The 23,474-nt window shown below is 39.7% G+C and overlaps 1 protein-coding gene across 1 annotated transcript in view; it reads right to left on the reverse strand.

Annotated features, from left to right (window-relative positions):
• ITGA8 (integrin subunit alpha 8) overlaps positions 1-23,474 on the reverse strand; it is a 204,543-nt gene that overhangs the window by 151,581 nt on the left and 29,488 nt on the right. Inside the window, exons 3-6 of the mRNA XM_032163020.2 lie at positions 20,857-20,957; positions 16,961-17,084; positions 6,225-6,286; positions 5,086-5,131 (exon numbers count right to left, since the gene is read on the reverse strand). Coding sequence (XP_032018911.1) covers positions 5,086-5,131; positions 6,225-6,286; positions 16,961-17,084; positions 20,857-20,957 — 333 coding nt within the window. The remainder of the gene's footprint in view (positions 1-5,085; positions 5,132-6,224; positions 6,287-16,960; positions 17,085-20,856; positions 20,958-23,474) is intronic.

Below are 23,474 nucleotides of genomic sequence, written 5' to 3' on the forward strand. Positions count from 1 at the left end.
ATTAATATGTTAACTGGTTAACTGAATGAATGCAAGAGGCAGGCCCTCCCTGAGCAGACACACATTCCCTTGAAAGCTATGGTGGAATTGCTTGCTTTTTTGATGATGAATTTTCCTGCCTGCCACTCAAACTCCAAGGCAGAGTTAGTTACAGCTGGGTAGAACTTTCCATTCTGACAGAAGACCTGAGATGAACTACAATATTTTATTGGTTTTCCTGCTGCTTTCAACATACACACTCTACCTCCAAATGATAAAATTATCTAAGAGTGGAGGCCAAATTTGCAGGTAAAATTTATGTGATGTAATTTTTTTTTTTTTGGATGGAGTCTCGCACTGTTGTCTGGGCTGGAGTGCAGTGGTGCTATCTCAGCTCACTGTAACCTCCGCCTCCCGGGTTCAAGCAATTCTCCTGCCTCAGCCTCCCGAGGTTCCTGCCAACACTCCCGGCTAATTTTTTGTATTTGTAGTAGAGACGGGGTTTCATTATGTTGGCAAGGCTGGTCTCAAACTCCTGACTTCGTGATCCGCTTGCCTTGGCCTCCCAAAGTGCTGGGATTACAGGTGTGAGCCACGGCACCCGGCCATGATGTAATTTTTATTCTGGAATATTCCACCTGGAAGTAAGCTTTGATATCATTTAGTCAAATATAGCTTCTTCTAGGCGGAGAGACTGAGGCCCAAAGAGCTAGAGTGCATTCTCTAAGGTCCTATGGTTTTGCTAGTACGATATTAGGCATTACAAGCAACGTTTCCTTTGGCATTCTAATAAAACTTTCTGTGCTCTTGCAAAGTATAGATATTGTATTCAATCTAAATCACGTATCTGATTAATAGATGATAAAATATATCAGCTAAGTTAAATGAAGGAATTGCAAAATCTCTGAGCCATCTGCTTTTCTTGCTAAAATATAGAGAAAGCATAAAATTAGGACAATGGGAAGCAGCTAGGTCCAGTGAGATCCAAAATTCAGCAAAAGAGAAATCCATGGGCACCAACATTCACACGATAAGAACTTTGGTTAATCTCTCTCAAAAGTCACTGTCAGAAGTCTTCAAATACGATTGCATTGGGGTAAACAAGTATCTAAAAGACAACCAGCAATTTCCGCTGCAATTTCTGTGCATTCCCATGTTTACCATGGACATCTAAGGCAAAAGTGTGATATTATGCTCTTTGGGAGAAAAGTGAAGAAATGCTTTCAAAAGACTATCATTTAACATTAATTCGAAAGCCAAATTAGTCGTTGGGAATTCACGCATAATTCACACAGACTTTCTGTTGGAAGTCCACAAAAGAATGAAACTGTCAAACCAGATCATAAATATTGCCAAGTGACTGGGACTGAAATTACTATTCTGATATTAAGACAATGGTGTCGGCCGGGCGCGGTGGCTCACGCTTGTAATCCCAGCACTTTGGGAGGCCGAGGCAGGCGGATCACGAGGTCAGGAGATCGAGACCACGGTGAAACCCCGTCTCTACTAAAAATACAAAAAAATTAGCCGGGCGTGGTGGCGGGCTCCTGTAGTCCCAGCTACTTGCAGAGGCTGAGGCAGGAGAATGGCGTGAACCCGGGAGGTGGAGCTTGCAGTGAGCTGAGATCGCGCCACTGCACTCCAGCCTGGGCGACAGAGCCAGACTCCGTCTCAAAAAAAAAAAAAAAAAAAGACAATGGTATTTACACATGAGTTTCTGAACACTGTCTGTGGAATTTGCCAGCTGTCTCTGGGTTACAGCTAAATACCCTCTTTCCTCCATCCCACATACACACTGTCTTTGCTGTGTCCTTTACCTATGTCTATAAACATTATCATCTTAAACCTGAATAAAATTTTGAATTCTATGTCTCAAACATATGTTTCTGTATGCCATTGCTATGGCAGATTTTTAGCAAATCATTTGACTGACATTTTTTTCAGTTTAAGGAAAAGAATGGATTATGTGAAATTAACCAAGTAAATTAGAAGAAAACCTTCCATAAATATAATTTTAATTTTGTAGCCATCTGTTGTGTAAAATATATAGTTTTTCAGCTTGCAAAGTAATTTTTAAATACCAAAATGTTAATTATTTGGTGTTTATAATTGTATATGCATGAATTGAGCTTAACATTAAGTTTATATACAATTTTATAAATCAGCTGGGCGTGGTGGCTCACGCCTGTAATCCCAGCACTTTGGGAGGCCGAGGTGGGTGGATCACAAGGTCAGGAGTTTGACACCAGCCTGACCAACATGGTGAAACCCTGTCTCTACTAAAAATACAAAAATTAGCCAGGTGTGGTGGCATGCACCTCTAGTCCCAGCTATTCAGGAGGCTGAGGCAGGAGAATCGCTTAAACCCGGGAGGCAGAGGTTGCAGTGAGCCAAGATCACACCATTGCACTCCAAGCTGGGTGACAAAGTGAGACTCGTCTCAAAAAAAAAAAAAAAAAAAATTATCATAAATCTATCTCTCCTGGATCTTTCTCAATGACTTTTAAACATGATCAAGTTTCTTCCATTAAAAAAATTCCTCCCTCAAATCTTAATCTCAGATTCTACTCTATCCTAAACTTTACAGCCCACATTACAGAATCTTCTCAGTATTCTCTCTCTAGGCCTCCCATCTATACCCGTGGCCTGAGTTATCACCAGTATGCAAGCGATGAAAATTTATATTTCACTCTAGATGTCCTCTGGGCTTAAGCCCTAAATACTTAGGTGAAACCCTTTGGATATCTCAAATATTTTCATACCCAACAGAACAAAAAGTAAACTCATCATCTTCCCTCTCCAGCCCACTCCAAACCTGTCCTCTTCCAGTGTTCTGTATCTCAGTGAGCGGCACCCACCTATAGCCATTCAGTAGCAGGCGTCAGAAACACTCCCTTACGACCTTACTTCCCTTACCACCATATAACCAACACATCATTTAGGCTGCTTGTTTTGCCTCCAAAGTATTTCTCAGATTTCTCTTCTTTTACAGTCAGTACCATCATGGCTCTGAGAAACAGACATCTTTACCTGAAACTTACACAACTTGTTTACCTTATAAACTTAAAATTAGTTTATATCCTTGTAACAACCTTGTAACTACTTTGCTGATATTTCACCTTGGCCAACTTTCAACCTATTTTCTGTAACGCAGCCAGGATGATCTTTTCAAAACATAAATTCGATTGTAGCACTCCATGCTTAAACTCATTTCATAGTTTGTCACTACAATCGGGACAAACAACACCTTCTTACTCTAGCTAAAGCCATGTATTTAAACTCTTAAAATCCCCCAGTGGTTTTCCATAGTTTGTAGAATAAAGACAAAACTGCTTGGCATGGACTGCAAGCCTGCAATGTGAAACCTGACTAAAATTTTAAATTTCTGTGTCTCAGACAAATGCTTCTATATGCCATTGCTATGGCAAATTTTCAGCAAATCATTTGTATCCAACGTTTTTTCAACTAAAAGAATGGATGATGTGAAATTAACATAATTTATGATAAAAATATCATAAAGACTTAGGATAAATTTTTTTACCGTAATAATGTTAATTTCACATCATCCATTCTTTTGTGAAATTAGGGGGCCACTCCATACCACCCAAGCTCTTCTTCCCTCACTCTCTTAACTCCGGTCACCTTGACTTTCCTCCGTTCTCTCCTACACTGCCCTCCTGCCTCCCACAGAACATCTGCACGTGGTCCCTCCTCTCTTCACCTAGGTAACACCTATGTAAGGTCCAGATCTCAGTTCAGGGTTGTTTGCTTTTCCAAGTTAACCTTTGCACTGCTGCTGGCCTATGCATCACCTTAGCAAGAATTAGAAGACATCATTTCCTCTTGGCTGATGCTGTCTGTACCTGGGTTCATGGCTCTGTAAGCAGAGCACAGGTTGTATTCCAGCTCCCTGTCAGCCAATGGTCAGAAGACAAAACACACCTTATCCACAGCCACCCAGGAGAAGCCTCCTAATTTCTCCCAGCCCCATCACCACATGTCTTTGCTTCGGAGTGTGTATCACAGTTGGGGGTTCTTGGGTACCCCTGTGAGTGTTCGATTAATGCCTGTTGTCATTCTCTAGATATTAACCTCCGTGACAGTAAGAACAATGTCTGTTTTTACTCATTAATGTGTCCTCAGCCTCTACCACGGAGCTTGGCAGAGCCTCAACACATTGTTGATGGAGAAATGAATTGTTAAGTTGCAAGAGTATTTTAAAATATCATTTACATTACAGAGTACAGGCTGGGCAGTGGCTTACACCTGTAATCCCAGCACTTTGGGAGGCCGAGGCGGGTGGATCACCTGAGGTCAAGAGTTTGAGACCAGCCTGGCCAACATGGTGAAACCGTGTCTCTACTAAAAATACAAAAATTAGCTGGGCATGGTGGTGGGCACCTGTATTCCCAGCTACTCAGGAGGCTGAGGCAGGAGAATTTCTTGAACCTGGGAGGTAGAGGTTGCAGTGAGTCGAGATCGTGCTATTGCACTCCAGCCTGGGCAACAAGAGCGAAACTCTGTCTCAGAAAAAAACAAAAACAAAACAAATGAGAGTACAAATCGAAATGATGCTTTTGTTCTCACTCATACACGGAAGCTAAAAAAGTTGATCTCATTGAAGTAGAGAGTGGAAAACTGGTTACTAGAGGAAAGGATGAATACAGATTCAGGTATAGCCAGAGACGGGTTAATGTACACAAAAGTACAGCCTGGTAGGGGGAATAAGGTCTAACGTTCTATAGCACTATAAGGTGAATATAGTTAACAACAATTTATTGCGTATTTTCAAATAGGTAGAAGAGATTTAAAATGTTCTCAACACAAATGATCAGTGTTTGAGGTGATGGTTATGCTAATTACCCAGATTTAATCATTGCACCTCATATATATGTATGAAAATATCACATGTACCCCATAAATATGTACACTTGTTTTGTCAATTAAAATATTAACAGCAAAAAAAGATATACTGCTTCATCTGAGAAACTATGAATAAGGATATAAAATTAAGGTAATAGAAAGTGAACATTTAACACTACGTCTGGGTCCATCCTTCTGTTAGTAACAGCAAATGTGCTTTTCTGCTCTGCCCACAGAACATACCTTGCCAGTAGAAACTCCCAGGTCCTCCCACAATAAGGTCTCCGTTCTACAAAACAGAAACAGCAACAGCAACCATAAGTGGAAAAGAAATACTAAACATTTTTAAAGGGTGATAAATCATTGTTAATAAGCATTGCTCTAACAATTTGTTACACATAAAAAGCAACTTTTAAAAGAGATCCTTCTATCTGAGGCCTGCAGTTCATTTTCTTTCCTCTTTTGTTTTCAATTATTTAGTGTGTTATCATATTAAATAATTTTAATTTGACTCAATTAGGTAAGTTGAACTCTCTCCCTTGAGAGAGATAAACTCTGTTTTTTGGCACTGCCTCTTACAAGCAAAATATCAGCATGTTTAATGCTGTGCAGTTTTGCAGACATGGTCTTTCGAGCCTTGGTGATAAAAAGAAAATTCTGTTCCAATTTATTTCAAGGCCATAGTAATGCCTATTTTTTTCCATATATCCCCAATGCCACCCCCTTCTCAGGAGAAAGAGCAAACACTCCAGACTAGCAAATATAAACATTTTCTCATGAATTGACATCCTCACCTTTCATGCCTCATATCTTTAACTCTCAGTGGAAAATATAAAAACAAAAAAGTAATGATAAAAAGTACCATAAAAGACAGTAGACAGTTTACACGTTGACAAAATTTTTCTATACTATTTTCAAAACCACAGAATCTTTTCCCTCTACATTCTTACTGAACATCTCTTTTTAATTTTGTGAAAGGATATATGAATTTTAATATTAATATTAAATGTAACTGGTCAATTACAGTTAACAAATTAAACAATGAATAGATTCTTGTGATCTTTTTAAGAAACATTACTGAGTTTTTAGATTTTCATTTAAAAAATTATTGCCACAAAGGGTAAGAAGAAAGGCTGTTGCTTTTATCATGTCTATTTCTCTACTATTTAATAGGCTGCTATTTGCATAAATTATTTACATAAAAATAAAAAGTGAATGGAAAAATTTTTTTAGAAAGCATTTGCCCAAACAGGCTAGGTATGTTCCTCAAGATTCTTTGGTTCTTTGGTGGTGGTGGTGGTTTTGGGGTGTGGGAGTGAGAGGCAGAGGGTAAAAAAAAATTCAGATTAAATATTAGAAACTGTGAAACCAAAGTAATTCACCTTATAAAAATCCAGACTAAATCCTGCTTGGCAGTAACCCTGGCCTTCCGGGTCAGCATTGCCTAGAACGATCAAAATACATAAATGTTATAACATTATCATCCCTGAAATATTTTTTAATAACCAATTCGGGATATTATGTTATTTTCTCTAGAACCTTCTAAATTAAAAATGATCAATATGTGTTTTATGTTTATTTTTAAAATGTTGTCCAAGCAATTTATTAAACATATTTCTGTCTATTTTCTTACTCTAAATAGCATTGTGATTCTCTAGTAAGATCAACAGGAATAACATCCCTTTTGGCTACTATGTTGGGTTTTATGACTCATGTTCATTTGAAGAAATAAAATTTCTATCTTTGACTATATTCCAAGTTTCCCATGAGGCAATAACGTGTCTCTCCTTTGCCCCCTCGTACTGAGTGAAGGCAGATAGTCTGTCATTCCCAACAGGTGACACTTTGAGGAAGAAGGAACAGTGCAAGATGACCTTTGTGGATGCCATCTTCTGGGCCACCAACAAGCGTTTCCATTGTTACGCTCTTTAATAGGAACTTAATTTTAAATTATCCTATTATGGCCGGGCGCGGTGGCTCATGCCTGTAATCCCAGCACTTTGGGAGGCCAAGGTGGTCAGATCATGAGGTCAAGAGATCGAGACCATCCTGGCCAATATGGTGAAACCCCATCTCCACTAAAAATACAAAAATTAGCTGGGCGTGGTGGTGCATGCCTGCAGTCCCAGCTACTTGGGAGGCTGAGGCAGGAGAATCACTTGAACCCGGGAGGCGGAGGTTGCAGTGAGCCGAGATCATGCCACTGCACTCCAGCCTGGGTGACGGAGCAAGACTCCATCTCAAACAAACAAAATAATAATAATAAAATAAATTGTCCTATTATAATAAGCTAGGTAAATTGGGAAATTGCATTTCTGGTCACAGTCTCACTGGACATTGCAATGCTAGTGTTCACAAAAGAGAAAATTCTAGTAGTGGCTCATCTTGCTTTCCATCCAATATGATTCACTAATTCATTGTTCAATAGGATCTCACGGTACAGTTGTAAGGTACAGACAGGCCAACACGATGATTCCAAGGCTATTGTTATCAAAAGTCTGTAGGGCATTAGGACCAGGAATTTACTACTTGTAGCTTGTGCTTTAAAAGAGTTTCTACAACTTCTAACATGCCTAAAATAGCCAAAAATGTAGTCAATTAAGTACAGGGAATCTCAATCCTGCATAGTTAGATTTGGACATGTAAATAATGACTCCTTTTTTATCAAGGATATTCCTCAATGGAAACTGAAATAAGAGGACAGGAAAGGAAATACACGTCATCACAGGAAATATTGATGACTGCGCATGAGCCTGTTCAGAAACTTTTTGAAATGGACCTGGCCTTTCCAGCTTCCCTCAGAATGTCTTCTGGTTTTTTCTTTCCTTTGGTCATTACTTAGCTAATTTTAGCACTGCCATCATCAATTTTTTCCAGATGCTTTTTTTTTTTTTTTTTTTGAGACAGAGTCTTGCTCTGTTGCCCAGGCTGGAGTGCAGTGGTGCGATCTCGGCTCACTGCAAGCTCCGCCTCACGGGTTCATGCCATTCTCCTGCCTCAGCCTCCCGAGTCCTTTATTTTTAAAAACACTTTTTGACCTCATGCACTGTATTTTAACAAAATTTGTTCCTTATTTTACAACTGTATTTCATGATTTATGGTCACGAATCCTATAAAGTTCCCTAAAAGCTCATCTCTATAATCGGGAATATCTGAGTACCAATTTTCTAGAAGCTCATATGTGTAAATATTTCTGTGCATCCAGAAATATATATGAATGCATGAGATATTTCTCTGAACATATATGTGTTCATATACGTGTTCTTATATGTATTTTTCCATGCACAAGCCTTTTAAAAATCTCTTTTAAATTCAACCCTGACTTCTTATTTTTATGATTGTAAATTATTCCAAAGGGAAGAAACATGACCATTCTCTGAAAGCATTGCTTTAAAACAGCAGGCTGAAAAAAATTAAGAGAAAACATTCATTTTTTTTTTTTTTTTTTTACAAAACACACTGAGAAAATAATCAGCTCCAAATGTTTATTGTAAGTGGCAATTGTAATAGAGTGTGAGGTTCTTTCCATTGCAAAGTCTTTTTTTTTTTTTTTACTTGTTGAATCATCATTTATGAGAGCTGGAGGAATCTTTCTTCCTGGGACTTCAGAGCCTCTGTGAACTTGATAATTATGTCCTAGAGTGAACTTAGGAATCCAAGGAAGTGTATGGATAATTTGCTACTATTTGTTGACTTCTTATCCAAGAAATGGAAGGGTGTGTGTGAACCATCTCCACCTGAATTATGAATGACCATAAGAGCCATAGGCAGGTCATCAATATGAATGAGCAGGTGATGGCTAACAATATCAGCAGAGCGAGTTTGTGGTGTAAGATTAACATGAGGTGCTTCTTTAAATTCTCTTTTGAAAATAATGTTGCTGATGTTTCCTATTCTGGGATACTGACCATATGCTCATGAACAAGCTGGCTTTGTGTTAATGATCTGTGAACTTCTTGGCCATGATGGGGAGTCTGCTTCTTGGATGATATGAGGAGGAAGAAGTACCCATAGGAATAGGGAGACCAGGAGGATGTGAAAACTGTGGCTATGCAGCACAGAGGAAGTAATTCACGGCAATTTATTGAGCTATTCCGCAACTCAACATGTGCTCCATTCTGTCTTTGTTGAGCTGTTAGCCTACTGTGTCCATGTAGCTTAAGATGCAAATGTACATTAGTGTACATTTTTAAAAAATGATTCAAACTCACTCTGAAACTTTTCCCCTAGAAGTCTACATTTCATGCGCTGTATTTTGATCTGAGCCCTCACATCCCACACAGGTAGTCGGGCAAAAAGGCAGAACAAGGAGTGACTAGTTTTATAAATATCATCCTTGATGGCAGTTGGAAGAATAACCTACATTATCAAGGCAAAAGGCATATGAAGGATGGTCTTGTCTTTAGTTACAGTTATTTGCTGTTTGTTGAACAAGCCAGCTTGTCTGTGAGCATATGGTCAATATCACAGAACAGGAACATGGGCAAATCATGAAGTATAGGATATGGACAGGTGTAAATATTGATGAAACAAGTTCAATAATGAATCTTTCCACTACCATTCATTTTATTTTTTTTTAATTTTTATTTTTTTTTATTATTATACTTTAGGTTTTAGGGTACATGTGCACAATGTGCAGGTTTGTTGCATATGTATCCATGTGCCATGTTGTTTTGCTGCACCCATTAACTCGTCATTTAGCATTAGGTATATCTCCTAATGCTGTCCCTCCCCCTCCCCCCACCCCACAACAGTCCCCGGAGTGTGATGTTCCCCTTCCTGTGTCCATGAGTTCTCGTTGTTCAATTCCCACCTATGAGTGAGAACATGCGGTGTTTGGTTTTTTGTCCTTGTGATAGTTTACTAAGAATGATGTTTTCCAGTTTCGTCCATGTCCCTACAAAGGATATGAACTCATCATTTTTTTATGGCTGCATAGTATTCCATTGTGTATATGTGCCACATTTTCTTAATCCAGTCTATCATTGTTGGACATTTGGGTTGGTTCCAATTCTTTGCTATTGTGAATAGTGCCGCAATAAACATACGTGTGCATGTGTCTTTATGGCAGCATGATTTATAGTCCTTTGGGTATATACCCAGTAATGGGATGGCTGGGTCAAATGGTATTTCTAGTTCGAGATCCCTGAGGAATCGCCACACTGACTTCCACAATGGTTGAACTAGTTTACAGTCCCACCAACAGTGTAAAAGTGTTCCTATTTCTCCACATCCTCTCCAGCACCTGTTGTTTCCTGACTTTTTAATGATGGCCATTCTAACTGGTGTGAGATGGTATCTCACTGTGGTTTTGATTTGCATTTCTCTGATGGCCAGTGATGATGAGCATTTTTTCATGTGTTTTTTGGCTGCATAAATGTCTTGTTTTGAGAAGTGTCTGTTCATGTCCTTCGCCCACTTTTTGATGGGGTTGTTTGTTTTTTTCTTGTAATTTTGTTTGAGTTCATTGTAGATTCTGGATATTAGCCCTTTGTCAGATGAGTAGGTTTTTCAGTTTCTACATATGGTAGCCATTTTCCAGACCTTTTTAATGGAATCCTTTCCTTTTTTTTTTTGTCAGTTTGTCAAAGTCAATCATTTCTGAGGGCTCTGTTCTGTTCCATTGATCTATGTCTCTGTTGTGGTACCAGTACCATGCTGTTTTGGTTACTGTAGCCTTGTAGTATAGTTTAAAGTCAGGTAGCGTGATGCCTCCAGCTTTGTTCTTTTGGCTTAGGATTGACTTGGCGATGCGGGCTCTTTTTTGGTTCCATATGAACTTTAAAGTAGTTTTTTCCAATTCTGTGAAGAAAGTCATTGGTAGCTTGATGGGGATGGCATTGAATCTATAAATTACCTTGGGCAGTATGGCCATTTTCACGATATTGATTCTTCCAACCCATGAGCATGGAATGTTCTTCCATTTGTTTGTATCCTCTTTTACTTCATTGAGCAGTGGTTTGTAGTTCTCCTTGAAGAGGTCCTTCACATCCCTTGTAAGTTGGATTCCTAGGTATTTTATTCTCTTTGAAGCAATTGTGAATGGGAGTTCACTCATGATTTGGCTCTCTGTTTGTCTGTGATTGGTGTACAAGAATGCTTGTGATTTTTGTACATTGATTTTGTATCCTGAGATTTTGCTGAAGTTGCTAATCAGCTTAAGGAGATTTTGGGCTGAGATGATGGGGTTTTCTAGATATACAATCATGTCATCTGCAAACAGGGACAATTTGACTTCCTCTTTTCCTAATTGAATACCCTTTATTTCCTTCTCCTGCCTGATTGCTCTGGCCAGAACTTCCAACACTATGTTGAATAGGAGTGGTGAGAGAGGGCATCCCTGTCTTGTGCCAGTTTTCAAAGGGAATGCTTCCAGTTTTTGCCCATTCAATATGATATTGGCTGTGGGTTTGTCATAGATAGCTCTTATTATTTTGAGATATGTCCCATCAATACCTAATTTATTGAGAGTTTTTAGCATGAAGTGTTGTTGAATTTTGTCAAAGGCCTTTTCTGCATCTATTGAGATAATCATGTGGTTTTTGTCTTTGGTTCTGTTTATATGCTGGATTACATTTATTGATTTGCGTATGTTGAACCAGCCTTGCATCCCAGGGATGAAGCCCACTTGATCATGGTGGATAAGCTTTTTGATGTGCTGCTAGATTCGGTTTGCCAGTATTTTATTGAGGATTTTTGCATCAATGTTCATCAAGGATATTGGTCTGAAATTCTCTTTTTTGGTTATGTCTCTGCCAGGCTTTGGTATCAGGATGACGCTGGCTTCATAAAATGTGTTAGGGAGGATTCGTCTATCAATTTTGTTGATCTTTTCAAAAAACCAGCTCCTGGATTCATTAATTTTTTGAAGGGTTTTTTGTGTGTCTATTTCCTTCAGTTCTGCTCTGATTTTAGTTATTTCTAGCCTTCTGCTAGCTTTTGAATGTGTTTGCTCTTGCTTTTCTAGTTCTTTTAATTGTGATGTTAGGGTGTCAATTTTAGATCTTTCCTGCTTTCTCTTGTGGGCATTTAGTGCTATAAATTTCCCTCTACACACTGCTTTGAATGTGTCCCAGAGATTCTGGTATGTTGTGTCTTTGTTCTCGTTGGTTTCAAAGAACATATTTATTTCTGCCTTCATTTCATTGTGTACCCAATAGTCATTCAGGAGCAGGTTGTTCAGTTTTCATGTAGTTGAGCGGTTTTGAGTGAGTTTCTTAATCCTGAGTTCTAGTTTGATTGCACTGTGGTCTGAGAGACAGTTTGTTATAATTTCTGTTCTTTTACATTTGCTGAGGAGAGCTTTACTTCCAACTATGTGGTCAATTTTGGAATAGGTGTGGTGTGGTGCTGAAAAAAAATGTATATTCTGTTGATTTGGGGTGGAGAGATCTGTAGATGTCTATTAGATCCACTTTGTGCAGAGCTGAGTTCAATTCCTGGATATCCTTGTTAACTTTCTGTCTTGTTGATCTGTCTAATGCTGACAGTGGGGTGTTAAAATCTCCCATTATTATTGTGTGGGAGTTTAAGTCCCTTTGTAGGTCACTCAGGACTTGCTTTATGAATCTGGGTGCTCCTGTGTTGGGTGCATATATATTTAGGATAGTTAGCTCTTCTTGTTGAATTGATCCCTTTACCATTATGTAATGGCCTTCTTTGTCTCTTTTGATCTTTGTTGGTTTAAAGTCTATTTTATCAGAGACTAGGATTGCAACCCCTGCCTTTTTTTGTTTTCCATTTGCTTGATAGATCTTCCTCCATCCCTTTATTTTGAGTCTATGTGTGTCTCTGCACGTGAGATGGGTTTCCTGAATACAGCACACTGATGGGTCCTGACTCCTTATCCAGTTTGCCAGTCTGTGTCTTTTAATTGGAGCATTTAGCCCATTTACATTTAAAGTTAATATTGTTATGTGTGAATCTGATCCTGTCATTATGATGTTAGTTGGTTATTTTGCTTGTTAGTTGATGCAGTTTCTTCCTAGCCTCGATGGTCTTTACAATTTGGCATGTTTTTGCAGGGGCTGGTACCGGTTGTTCCTTTCCATGTTTAGTGCTTCCTTCAGGAGCTCTTTTAGGGCAGGCCTGGTGGTGACAAAATCACTCAGCGTTTGCTTGTCTGTAAAGTATTTTATTTCTCCTTCACTTATGAAGCTTAATTTGGCTGGATATTAAACTCTGGGTTGAAAATTCTTTTCTTTAAGAATGTTGAATATCGGCCCCCACTCTCTTCTGGCTTGTAGAATTTCTGCAGGGAGGTCAGCTGTTAGTCTGATGGGCTTCCCTTTGTGGGTAACCCGACCTTTCTCTCTGGCTGCCCTTAACATTTTTTCCTTCATTTCAACTTTGGTGAATCTGACAATTAAGTGTCTTGGAGTTGCTCTTCTCGAGGAGTATCTTTGTGGCGTTCTCTGTTTTTCCTGAATCTGAATGTTGGCCTGCCTTGCTAGATTGGGGAAGTTCTCCTGGATAATATCTTGCAGAGTGTTTTCCAACTTGGTTCTATTCTCCCCGTCATTTTCAGGTACACCAATCAGACGTAGGTTTGGTCTTTTCACATAGTCCCAAATTTCTTGGAGGCTTTGTTTCTTTTTATTTTTTTTCTCTAAACTTCCCTTCTTGCTTCATTTCATTCATTTCATCTTCCATCAGCGATACCCTTTCTTCCAGTTGATCGCATCTGCTACTGAGGCTTCTGCAATCTTCGTGTAGTTCTCGATACTTGGCTTTCAGCTCCATCAGCTCCTTTACGCCCTTCTCTCCATTGGTTATTCTAGTTATCCATTCGTCTAATTTTTTTTCAAAGTTTTTAACTTCTTTGCTATTGTTTTGAATTTCCTCCCATAGCTCGGAGTAGTTTGATCGTCTGAAGCCTTCTTCTCTCAACTCGTCAAAGTCATCCTCCATCCAACTTTGTTCCGTTGCTGGTGAGAAACTGCATTCCTTTGGAGGAGGAGAGGTGCTCTGCTTTTTAGAGTTTCCAGTTTTTCTGCTCTGTTTTTTCCCCATCTTTGTGGTTTTATCTACTTTTGGTCTTTGATGATGGTGATGTACAGATGGGTTTTTGGTGTGGATGTCCTTTCTGTTTGTTAGTTTTCCTTCTACCAGACAGGACCCTCAGCTGCAGGTCTGTTGGAGTTTACTAGAGGTCCACTCCAGACCCTGTTTGGCTGGGTGTCAGCAGCGGTGGCTGCAGAACAGCGGATTTTCGTGAGACCACAAATTCAGCTGTCTGATAGTTCCTCTGGAAGTTTTGTCTCAGAGGAGTACCCAGCTGAGTGAGGTGTCAGTCTGTCCCTACTGGGGGGTGCCTCCCAGTTAGGCTGCTCAGGGGTGAGGGACCCACTTTAGGAGGCAGTCTGTCCGTTCTCAGATCTCCAGCTGCATGCTGGGAGAACCACTACTCTCTTCAAAGCTGTCAGTCAGACAGGGACATTTAAGTCTGCAGAGATTCCTGCTGAATTTTTGTTTGTCTGTGCCCTGCCCACAGAGGTGGAGCCTACAGAGGCAGGCAGGCCTCCTTGAGCTGTGGTGGGCTCCACCCAGTTCGAGCTTCCTGACTGCTTTGTTTACCTAAGCAAGCCCGGGCAATGGTGGGCGCCCCTCCCTCAGCCTTGCTGCGGCCTTGCAGTTTGATCTCATACTGCTATGCTAGCAATCAGCAAGACTCCGTGGGCATAGGACCCTCCGAGCCAGGTGCGGGACACAATCTCCTAGTGTGCCATTTTCCAGGCCCGTTGGAAAAGCGCAGTATTAGGGTGGGACTGACCTGATTTTCCAGGTGCCGTCTGTTACCCCTTTCTTTGACTAGGAAAGGGAACTCCCTGACCCCTTGCGCTTCCTGAGTGAGGCAATGGCTCGCCCTGCTTTGGCTCCCGCACAGTGCGCTTCACCAACTGTCCTGCACCCACTGTTTGGCACTCCCTAGTGAGATGAAACCAGTACCTCAAACAGAAATGCAGAAATCACCCGTCTTCTGTGTCACTCAGGCTGGGAGCTGTAGACCGGAGCTGTTCCTATTCGGCCATCTTGGCTCCACCCTCCCATTTTCTGATATATTTTGGATTTCCTTTGTTATTGTTTGTGGGATTTTATCTTTAGCATAACAATACTGACCTCTTAACAAACCCAAGAGCACAGCACTTTGAATGGAACGTGACACAAACTATGCCTCATGTTGGTTGTTGCCTGAGTCTGGGAAGTTTCTCTCCTCTCTACTCCAATAATCATTTGCTAGAAGAATCCCTTTCTACGGTCTTGTCTAAAATGCTGCTCCTCCCCTGGCTTCCCCAGCACAGGTCTCTCCCTCCTTTCTTGTCTTGCTGTATTTTTTTGTAGCACTTTTCACTGCCTGACATTGTATCATAAACACATTTATTTACATGTTTACTGTCTAGAGCGAGTTCCTTGAACAGAGGGCTATTTTCCTCTTGTTCTTTGCTGTATTCCCTAAACATAGAAGAGTTAGTTTACTTCTCAATATGTGTGTGTTTTTTTAAAGAAATCCCGCATTGAATAAATAATTGAGTCCTATGATCTACAAAGAACCCCTACTTTAAAGCTATTTAAAATAAAATCCTCATTCCATGGACCATCCATTCAGCTGACATTTGTTGTAATCTGAAGAAGTGTCTGATTTACTTCAGTATTTTTAAACAGAAAGCAATTATCTTCTCCTTGTTAAAAATCCTCACTAAAAGCCATCAGAGTTAAAATGTTCAACCCAGGTGTGGTGGCGCACAGCTGTGATCCCACCACTTTGAAAGGCTGAGGTGGATGGATCGCATGAGCTCAAGAGTTCAAGACCAGCCTGGACAACATGGCAAAGACCCTTCTCTACAAAAAATACAAAAATTAGGCATGGTGGCACATGCCTGTGGTCCCAGCTACTTGGCAGGCTGAGGTGGAAGGATTGCTTGAGCCCAGAAAGACAAGGCTACATTGAGCCATGATCACACTATTGCACTCCAGCCTGGGTGACAGAGTGAGACCCTGTCTCAAAAAAAAAAAAAAAAAGTTCCGCTCCCAGTTCTTTAGGCTTCTAAATCTCAGCAGCCTCGTTGTTAACCCTCTAATATCACTAATCTATTTTTTCTCTTCATTTATTTATGATATTTGATCATTATCTTCCCTACATTAATCCTGAATTTTAAAAACACTCAGGCAAAAGGGGGAAAATTTACGTTTTAGAGCTCAAGCTAATTTGGGATTTAGTTTTTTTTTTTTTTTAATCGGTATCCTGAAATCAGTCCTAGAACGTTCTTTCTACTACATTTTCCCTCCAATATGGTCTTGTGAATTATCAACAAGAATGAAAATCCATAGGTATCTTATCAACAAATCCTAGTGATTTATCTGGAACACCGAAAACTGGAGGAGTTAATTAAAGGACTCTGAGTAGATGAATCCATCCATCCATCCATCCATCCATCCATCCATCCATCCATCCATCCATCCATCATGCTATCCCAAGTCTTGGGTATTCCACAGAGATAAAGTGATTAAAACACAATGCCCCAAAGATGACACTCTCAGGTTTGCTTTAAAGACTGCTTGGCTACAAGATTCCTAGAACTGCCAGTTGAGATTTGAACTCTTAAGTATACAGGGTCATTTTGAAAAAAAAGGATTAAACATCTTAAGCAGAAAGGCATATCATGCAGACAATCTGCATACACAGCTGGTAAAGAAGAAACAGCCATTGAGAACACAAGCCAGACAAGAATCTCAAGTTGAACATATGCCCAGGTCCACCCATGCTAGCTAACACCATTTTGGCAATAAACAAGTAAAGTAGTCAGTCAGCATTCTTTAGGACATGGAGCGTGAATTTTGAACAGCAAATGACACCTTATGGCCTAAAATAAGGAACCAATCAATTCTGCAAAATAAATCAGAAATGTTCTAAAACACAGAAGATCAGTAGAATTCCACGCTTTTGACTTGCTGTCACATCAAGACACCTGTAAGACTGACAAAAATCTTTACCTACCCCCAAAGCTTTTTCCTTACAACCCTCTAAGTTATCAATGGTGTTTTGAGCTTACCTGCGCTCCTGTCTACAATAGAAAAGCGCTTGAGCTAATGTTAGTTTCAAGGAGTAAAAGTTGCTTACTGTTCCGGCAGGGAGAGAACTCGGCATAGGCGCTGAAGTTCTGAATTGCTACATAGCAGGTGCCAACTGGGTCCTTTTCTGGTGTGGGTTTAAGAGTTCTCCAGTGATATAAAGGAGCACAGGCCTAGGAAACATCAAAGACAAAAAAAATACATTTTTGATGTAGGTTTCTCATACTATAGTTTTATTTGAATGATTGGTATAACAAACTGTTAAATTATTGGGTGAATGAATTGGCTTCTAGCATGCTAATGAGTACCTTGGTCATCAGAGGTAATTAAACTTCCAAAACTAATTTTTAATGTTAACACACTGTAGAATTGGTGAAAATTAAAATACAAGCAAAAAAATGAGTTTTCTGACTTTTTTTTTTTTTTTTGGAGACAAGGTCTTGTTCTGTCACCCAGGCTGGAGTGTAGAGGCATGATCACAGCTCACTGTAGCCACAACCTCTGGGCTCAAGTGATCCTCATGCCTGAGCCTCCCAAGTAGCTGGGATCATAGGCACACACCACCGTGCCTGGCTAATTTTTTTGTTTTTTTTTTTGTAGAGACAGAATCTCACTATGTTGCTCCAACTGGTCTCAATCTCCTGAGCTTAAGTGATCCTCTTGTCTCAGCCTCCCAAAGTGCTGGAATTATAGGGAAGAGCCACAGCACTTAGGCCCCATAGAAATTAATTTTTTTTTTTTGCCCTGAAAAGCAAGCAGAAAATAATTCCTAAAAGCGAATAACTCATATTTCTTTTCTTTTTAATTGGACCTACATAAAAGCAAATGATCATGTAAACAGTGAATTAATCAGTGTGATGTCTTATGAGAACAAGTTCCTTTCTGTGTCTAATTATTGCTTTTAAAAGATGACTTTCAAATCAAAGGATGCAAACAAGCTAGTAAACCTCTGTTTTGTGATGCCCTCTAGTTTATCACCGAAACCGCATCTTATGACTTTTAAACAATGACTTTCATCTGGACGCACTTCTCTATTTGCACAGTGTTTTTGGCTTGGTTTTTTACTTCATGGTTTTTATTCATGAACTGAAAGTAGAAGCATCTTATGCCTGTTTTAGCACTTTTATCAGGGATGATCAGAAAGTCAGTAAGAGAGCATGTTAATGAGCTACAAGCATTTCCAAGGCATTAAACACCACAGGTAAAGCAATTCAAGTCTCTGGCCCTCCTTGTTATGGAGAAATTTATTGAGATAAACTCCAAAGGCCTCAGACAATCTTTTTGAGAAAGAAGAGTTATCCAAATTATTTCATAAATGCCCTCTCCATTCTAAGGCGGCAAATAACCAAAGGGTTAGAAACAAAATGGCCTATGCTTATTTCCAGCTAACATATAGAGTGGTAAATTAAATAATGTTGCATACTATACAAATATTTGCTCATCCTTTGGAACCTTTTTTGGAATTGATTTAACTGCCCACAGGACTTACATATGAAGGTTTGCATATAAAACTTGATTAATGGATGTATAACATGTTGAATTAAATACATGCCTGTCAGATAGAAGTTGGAACATAGTTTTACAATACCAAATGATTATGCATTTGTTGTTATATCTTTGCTTTTGTGATTTATAATTTGTCATATCAGAAACTGATTTGATGCCTCATCCATGCCTTTTCATTTTAGGAATGTTGCTTTAGAGAAAATAAGACATACTTTATGTCATTGCCTACGACCCCTTTTTAGAAATACATTATGGTAAAAAGAGGGAACTGCTTCTGAATTAGTTTGCCTAATATCAGGAATATTATTTGCAAAAATGAATTGAAACAACAGCAAGAAAAACATGAAATGATCTGGCTGCTTTTTCAGAAGCTTAGATTCTCACAAGAGCACTGTATGAAAATCCTCTTCAAGTAAATGAAATAACATTTTGTTAGGAATGAGAGAGGAAATAAACACGTATAAAACATTAGCATGGTTTGGACTTCTGTTTTTCTTGCCTGAACCTTCTGTAAATATTGTACCTGATTCTCCAAATACTCATCTCTAAAGACAGAATCCTAGAACACAGAGCTGCTAGCCCGCCTTCTAATTTGATGGTATGATATCACACTTAATTCCAGAGAAGTGAAAAAAGATCCCAATTTGAAAGTAATCTATGCTTCCAAATGTGTTCTTGGTAATTTGGCCCAATGTATAACTATTTTTAGTAAAGATAACTCCTAGTCTCAAATAAATTACCCTTCTACAACTTCAGTTGTTTGGTGTTGCCTCTGTATATATTGTAAAGTCTTGGCCAGTACTCCAAAACTCTCTAACTCTTCTAGGTTCCCGAAGTTGTCTGGTTCGTAAATTCAGCATAAGGTGCAGATGCAAAAGCACAGGGAAATCTACATCATGAAGCATTCACTTGTGTAGCTTGATCTTCTCCAACTGGCCTCACCTTCTGTTTCACCAAAAGGCATTTCATGCCATGAAAATGCTTTCCAGTGTTTGCCTGATGTTAGCTCTAAAAAGTTACTCTTTTTCAATCTTCTCAGTTTCACATTGATGTGAAACATACTGATGGGACATATTTAGGCTTTGACCCAAACCTGCTGTGTATACCTGTGGTACCTGGATATACAAAAATGATACTTCTGGAGGTAGGATTTTGCAGTTATAAAATTACGTCATATAGGAAAGAATTTAAATGTTCATTCTGCTAAGTTTCAGCACTCAAAAAATTTAGCTTGAAATATACTCTGTATTATCCTATTTCCCATCACATATTTTAGAAAATGCAGGCATGCCAAAAATTAATCATTTTTATTATGAACATGGTGTATTATTTTAGTTTCCATTTTTTGAGGGTTTCTACAATTATTGAATAAATATGCAACTATTATATGTTACAGATAAAATTTCAAGACACACAAAAAAATCAAAACAGTATCCAAAAGATTTTTAAAGCCCCAAACAGTTATTACAGAGTTAATTTTTCAACAGCAATTCTCATAAGTCATATACCACCTTAAAAAGTTCTTACAAATCCTGGAATGTGAAAATTATATTAATGCAAAGACAACTGTACAAAAACTATGTTGTAAATGTTGGATTTCTTAACTGGAGAGGGCTATATACACTTTATACATTATCTGTTTTATGTCAAAATCTTTTTGGGGTTAACAGACTAAAAAAAGTAAGGCATTTCCTTTAGATACTTATTCTTATTAAATCATAATTCAAGTAGCTCTCAACAAATCCTAAAGGTCAAAGTTATTGCTTTATTGTTGTAAGGAAATTAAAGCCAATAGGTTGAAAAATTCCCCAAACTAAAAAAGACTTCCAGATTACTTCAATAGTTATTTGCTTCTTTGTAACTTAGACATGTATCATTGCTCAGAACAATAAAATAATAGAATTATTAAGTCATAGCACTTTGAAGCTGAAAGATTATCTATTTGAGAATGAGTGTTTTTACTTTAAAACGTGTTAATGAACTCAGAGAATCATGCAGTTAGCCGTTTAAAAATTATTATGAAAGACAGCTTTTCTTTCGGTGTAAAAAGGATCAATGAAACCACAGCAGATTAACTTAGCATCCTTATGGGAATAGTCCTATTTTTCTGGTCAGATTTTAAGTAGCCCCTAAGTCAGTCTTAAGCAATACAATATTTTACCACTTTAAGATTTAGCTTTTACTTTTCTTAGTTGTTTTTGAAATATTTGAAAATATTTAACTACTGTTCTGGAAAACAGGCTTTATTTCCTATAGCTTTAAACACTAAAATACATTCTTTAATTTTAAGCATTTAGTTGCTTTTAAAATGCCAACAGCCTTGTCGTTGAAAGTCTAACATGTTCCTATAGGAAAGAGCTCTCCTAAACATGAGCTTTAAAACATTCCAGTGCACACCATACTCCAAAGCAGCAGCACAAGCCCACGGCTCACACTCACCACAACTTTTCCTTTGTGAGCTTTCACTGTTGCTCCAAACCACTGATTGGATTTGAACTCGATAGGTTCTTTGGTTCCATTAACTCTGATCTTTCTGTTGTCTGTCAAAGAAGATAGGAATAGTTAATAATTTGTGGCAGCCAATTAAAACACATAATAAATTTGTACATTAAAAATACTTGAACTAATACCAATCCTTGTCAAACTCCTCCGAAAAAATTGAAGAGAGGCTGGGTATGGTGGCTCATGCCTGTAATTCCAGCACTTTGGGAAGCCGAAGCGGGAGGATCACTTGAGAACAGGAGTTCAAGATCAGCCTGGGCAACATGGTGAAACACTGTCTCTACTAGAAAATACCAACAAAACAAAACAAAACAAAACAAAAACAAAAACAAAACTGGGTGTGGTGGCTTGTGCCTGTAGTCCCAGCTACTTGGGACGCTGAGATGAGAAAATCACTTGAACCCAGGAGGTGGAGGTTGCAGTGAACTGAGATTGTGCTGCTACACTCCAGCCTGGGCAACAAAGTAAGACTCTGTCTCAAAAAAATAAAAAATTGAAGAGAAGGAAATAATCCAAGGGCCAGCATTATCCTGATACCAAAGCCAGACAAGGGCATTACAAGAAAAGAAAGTTACAGGCTAATATCCTCAATAAATATAAATGCAAAAATCTTCAACAAAATACTAGCAACTCAAATCCAACAACATGTTAAAAGTATCATTGATCATGTTCAAGTGGGATTTAACCCTGGAATGCAAGGATAGTTCAACATAGCAAATCAATACATGTGCTACCCCACATTAATAAGATGAAGGATAAAAACCATATCATCTTAATAGATGCAGAAAAAGCATTTGACAAAATTCAATATAGTTTCAACATAAAAACTCTTAAAAAGTTAGATATAGAAGGAATGTACCTACATACAGTAAAAGCCATACATCACAAGCCCACAGCTAACATTATACTTGGCAGTGAAAAGTTGAAATCTTTTCCTCTAAGATCAGGAACAAATGCCCACTCTCACCACTTCTATTCAGTGTAGAACTTTAAGTCCTAACCAGAGCAGTTGGGCAAGAAAAAGAAATAAAAGACATCCAAATCAGAAAAGAAGTCAAATTGTCTCTGTTTGCAGATGACATAGTCTTATATATAGAACACCCTAAAGATTTCACCAAGAAACTATTTGAAAATGATAAACAAATCCAGTAAAATGGCAGGACACAAAATCAACATACAAAAACCCCATTTACAATAGCATTTAAAAAGTACTTAGGACAGATGGCATCAGCCAGATGGCAGACTAGAGGGGCCTAACACTTGCTCCCTTACAAAAAAGGATGAAAACAATAATAACAAACAACTACATTGCAACCAGACTAACTTAAGGAGATCGCTGGAGTACAGCAAGGGAGTGGCAAAAACCCTGTGAGAGCAGAAACTCCGGATGGCTGCAGAGAGAGGGGAACGAAACACCTTGCCTCTGCCATTTCATCTCCCAAGCCAGGATGAACTCAGAACCGGGAAGGAAAAGATGAGCAGGAGGCCTCCTGAGCCCCATCACTGTCGTGGACACCTGCAGTCTTTGCTTCGGCAGAAATCTGCAGTCCTCACAAGCCCTGAGTCCAGCTGGGGAGCTACCTGCAGTTCACACAGCAGCACAACTCCAGAGACGGAGCTCACCTTGTACCCCACTCCTGTGACCTGAGCTGCTACTGCACTGAGCCATCTGGAAACAGGAGCCACTGCTAGAGTGCATCCTGCTCTGGGGGCCACTAGCCACTGCATCCCTCCATCCTTGAGGCTCTGCCATCATTGCACTATCCACACACACACACACACACACACACACACACACACACACACACACACAGCATACACCAATCCCCAGTCAACCTGCTGCAGCTCTCTACGCCCTGGGCCCTTCATCTCCCCATCCCAGTTGCTGCTGTGCCGTGCTGCCAGCTACTCAGAGCGTGGGCCCAGCAGAAAAGCTGAATCCAAACCCACAGAGGAGCTGTACCCCTTCGGCGCCAGAACCAACCTTGTGCTTTGGTGCAGAGGAGCACCTGTGACTCTGCACTCGAGCCTGTGCTTTGCCCACCCTCTCTGGGAAACATAGCTTTCTCCGAGCTGTACAACCCAACCTTTGGGCCAAATAGCAGCACACCCACCTCCCTTAAGTGCTGGAGCTCAGCCCTCCATAGTATGAGCTGCTGAGGCTCCCCACCTCCCTGGGGAGTGAAGCCAACATTTGCACCCGGCCTCACAGAGCCTGGTCCACTGCTGTGTCCAGCACTCCAGGGTTCAAAGTCAACACGATGTGGTATTTTTTCTCGTATGCCCTGTTGGCTCCAGAACCTGAATTGCAGCTGTGCCCTGCTCTCCAGGGCCTGAGCCTCTGAAATACCTCTTTCTCTGCAGAGCCATGCCAGCGCTGCACCCTGACACCCAGGATCACTGTCACAGCTCCATCCCTGCCTCCTGGGCCTCAGCTGCAGGTGATTGCTGCAGTCACAGCCCTTGGCTTGGTGGTAGAGCTGCATCTACCCACACCCAAAGAGTGAACCTGTGCCCTTGTCACAGGGGCTACAGTAGTTCAACAACAGGACTCT

The sequence above is a fragment of the Hylobates moloch genome, unplaced genomic scaffold, assembly GCF_009828535.3.
Source record: "Hylobates moloch isolate HMO894 unplaced genomic scaffold, HMol_V3 SCAFFOLD_2, whole genome shotgun sequence".
In the NCBI taxonomy this organism is placed as follows: Eukaryota; Metazoa; Chordata; class Mammalia; order Primates; family Hylobatidae; genus Hylobates; species Hylobates moloch.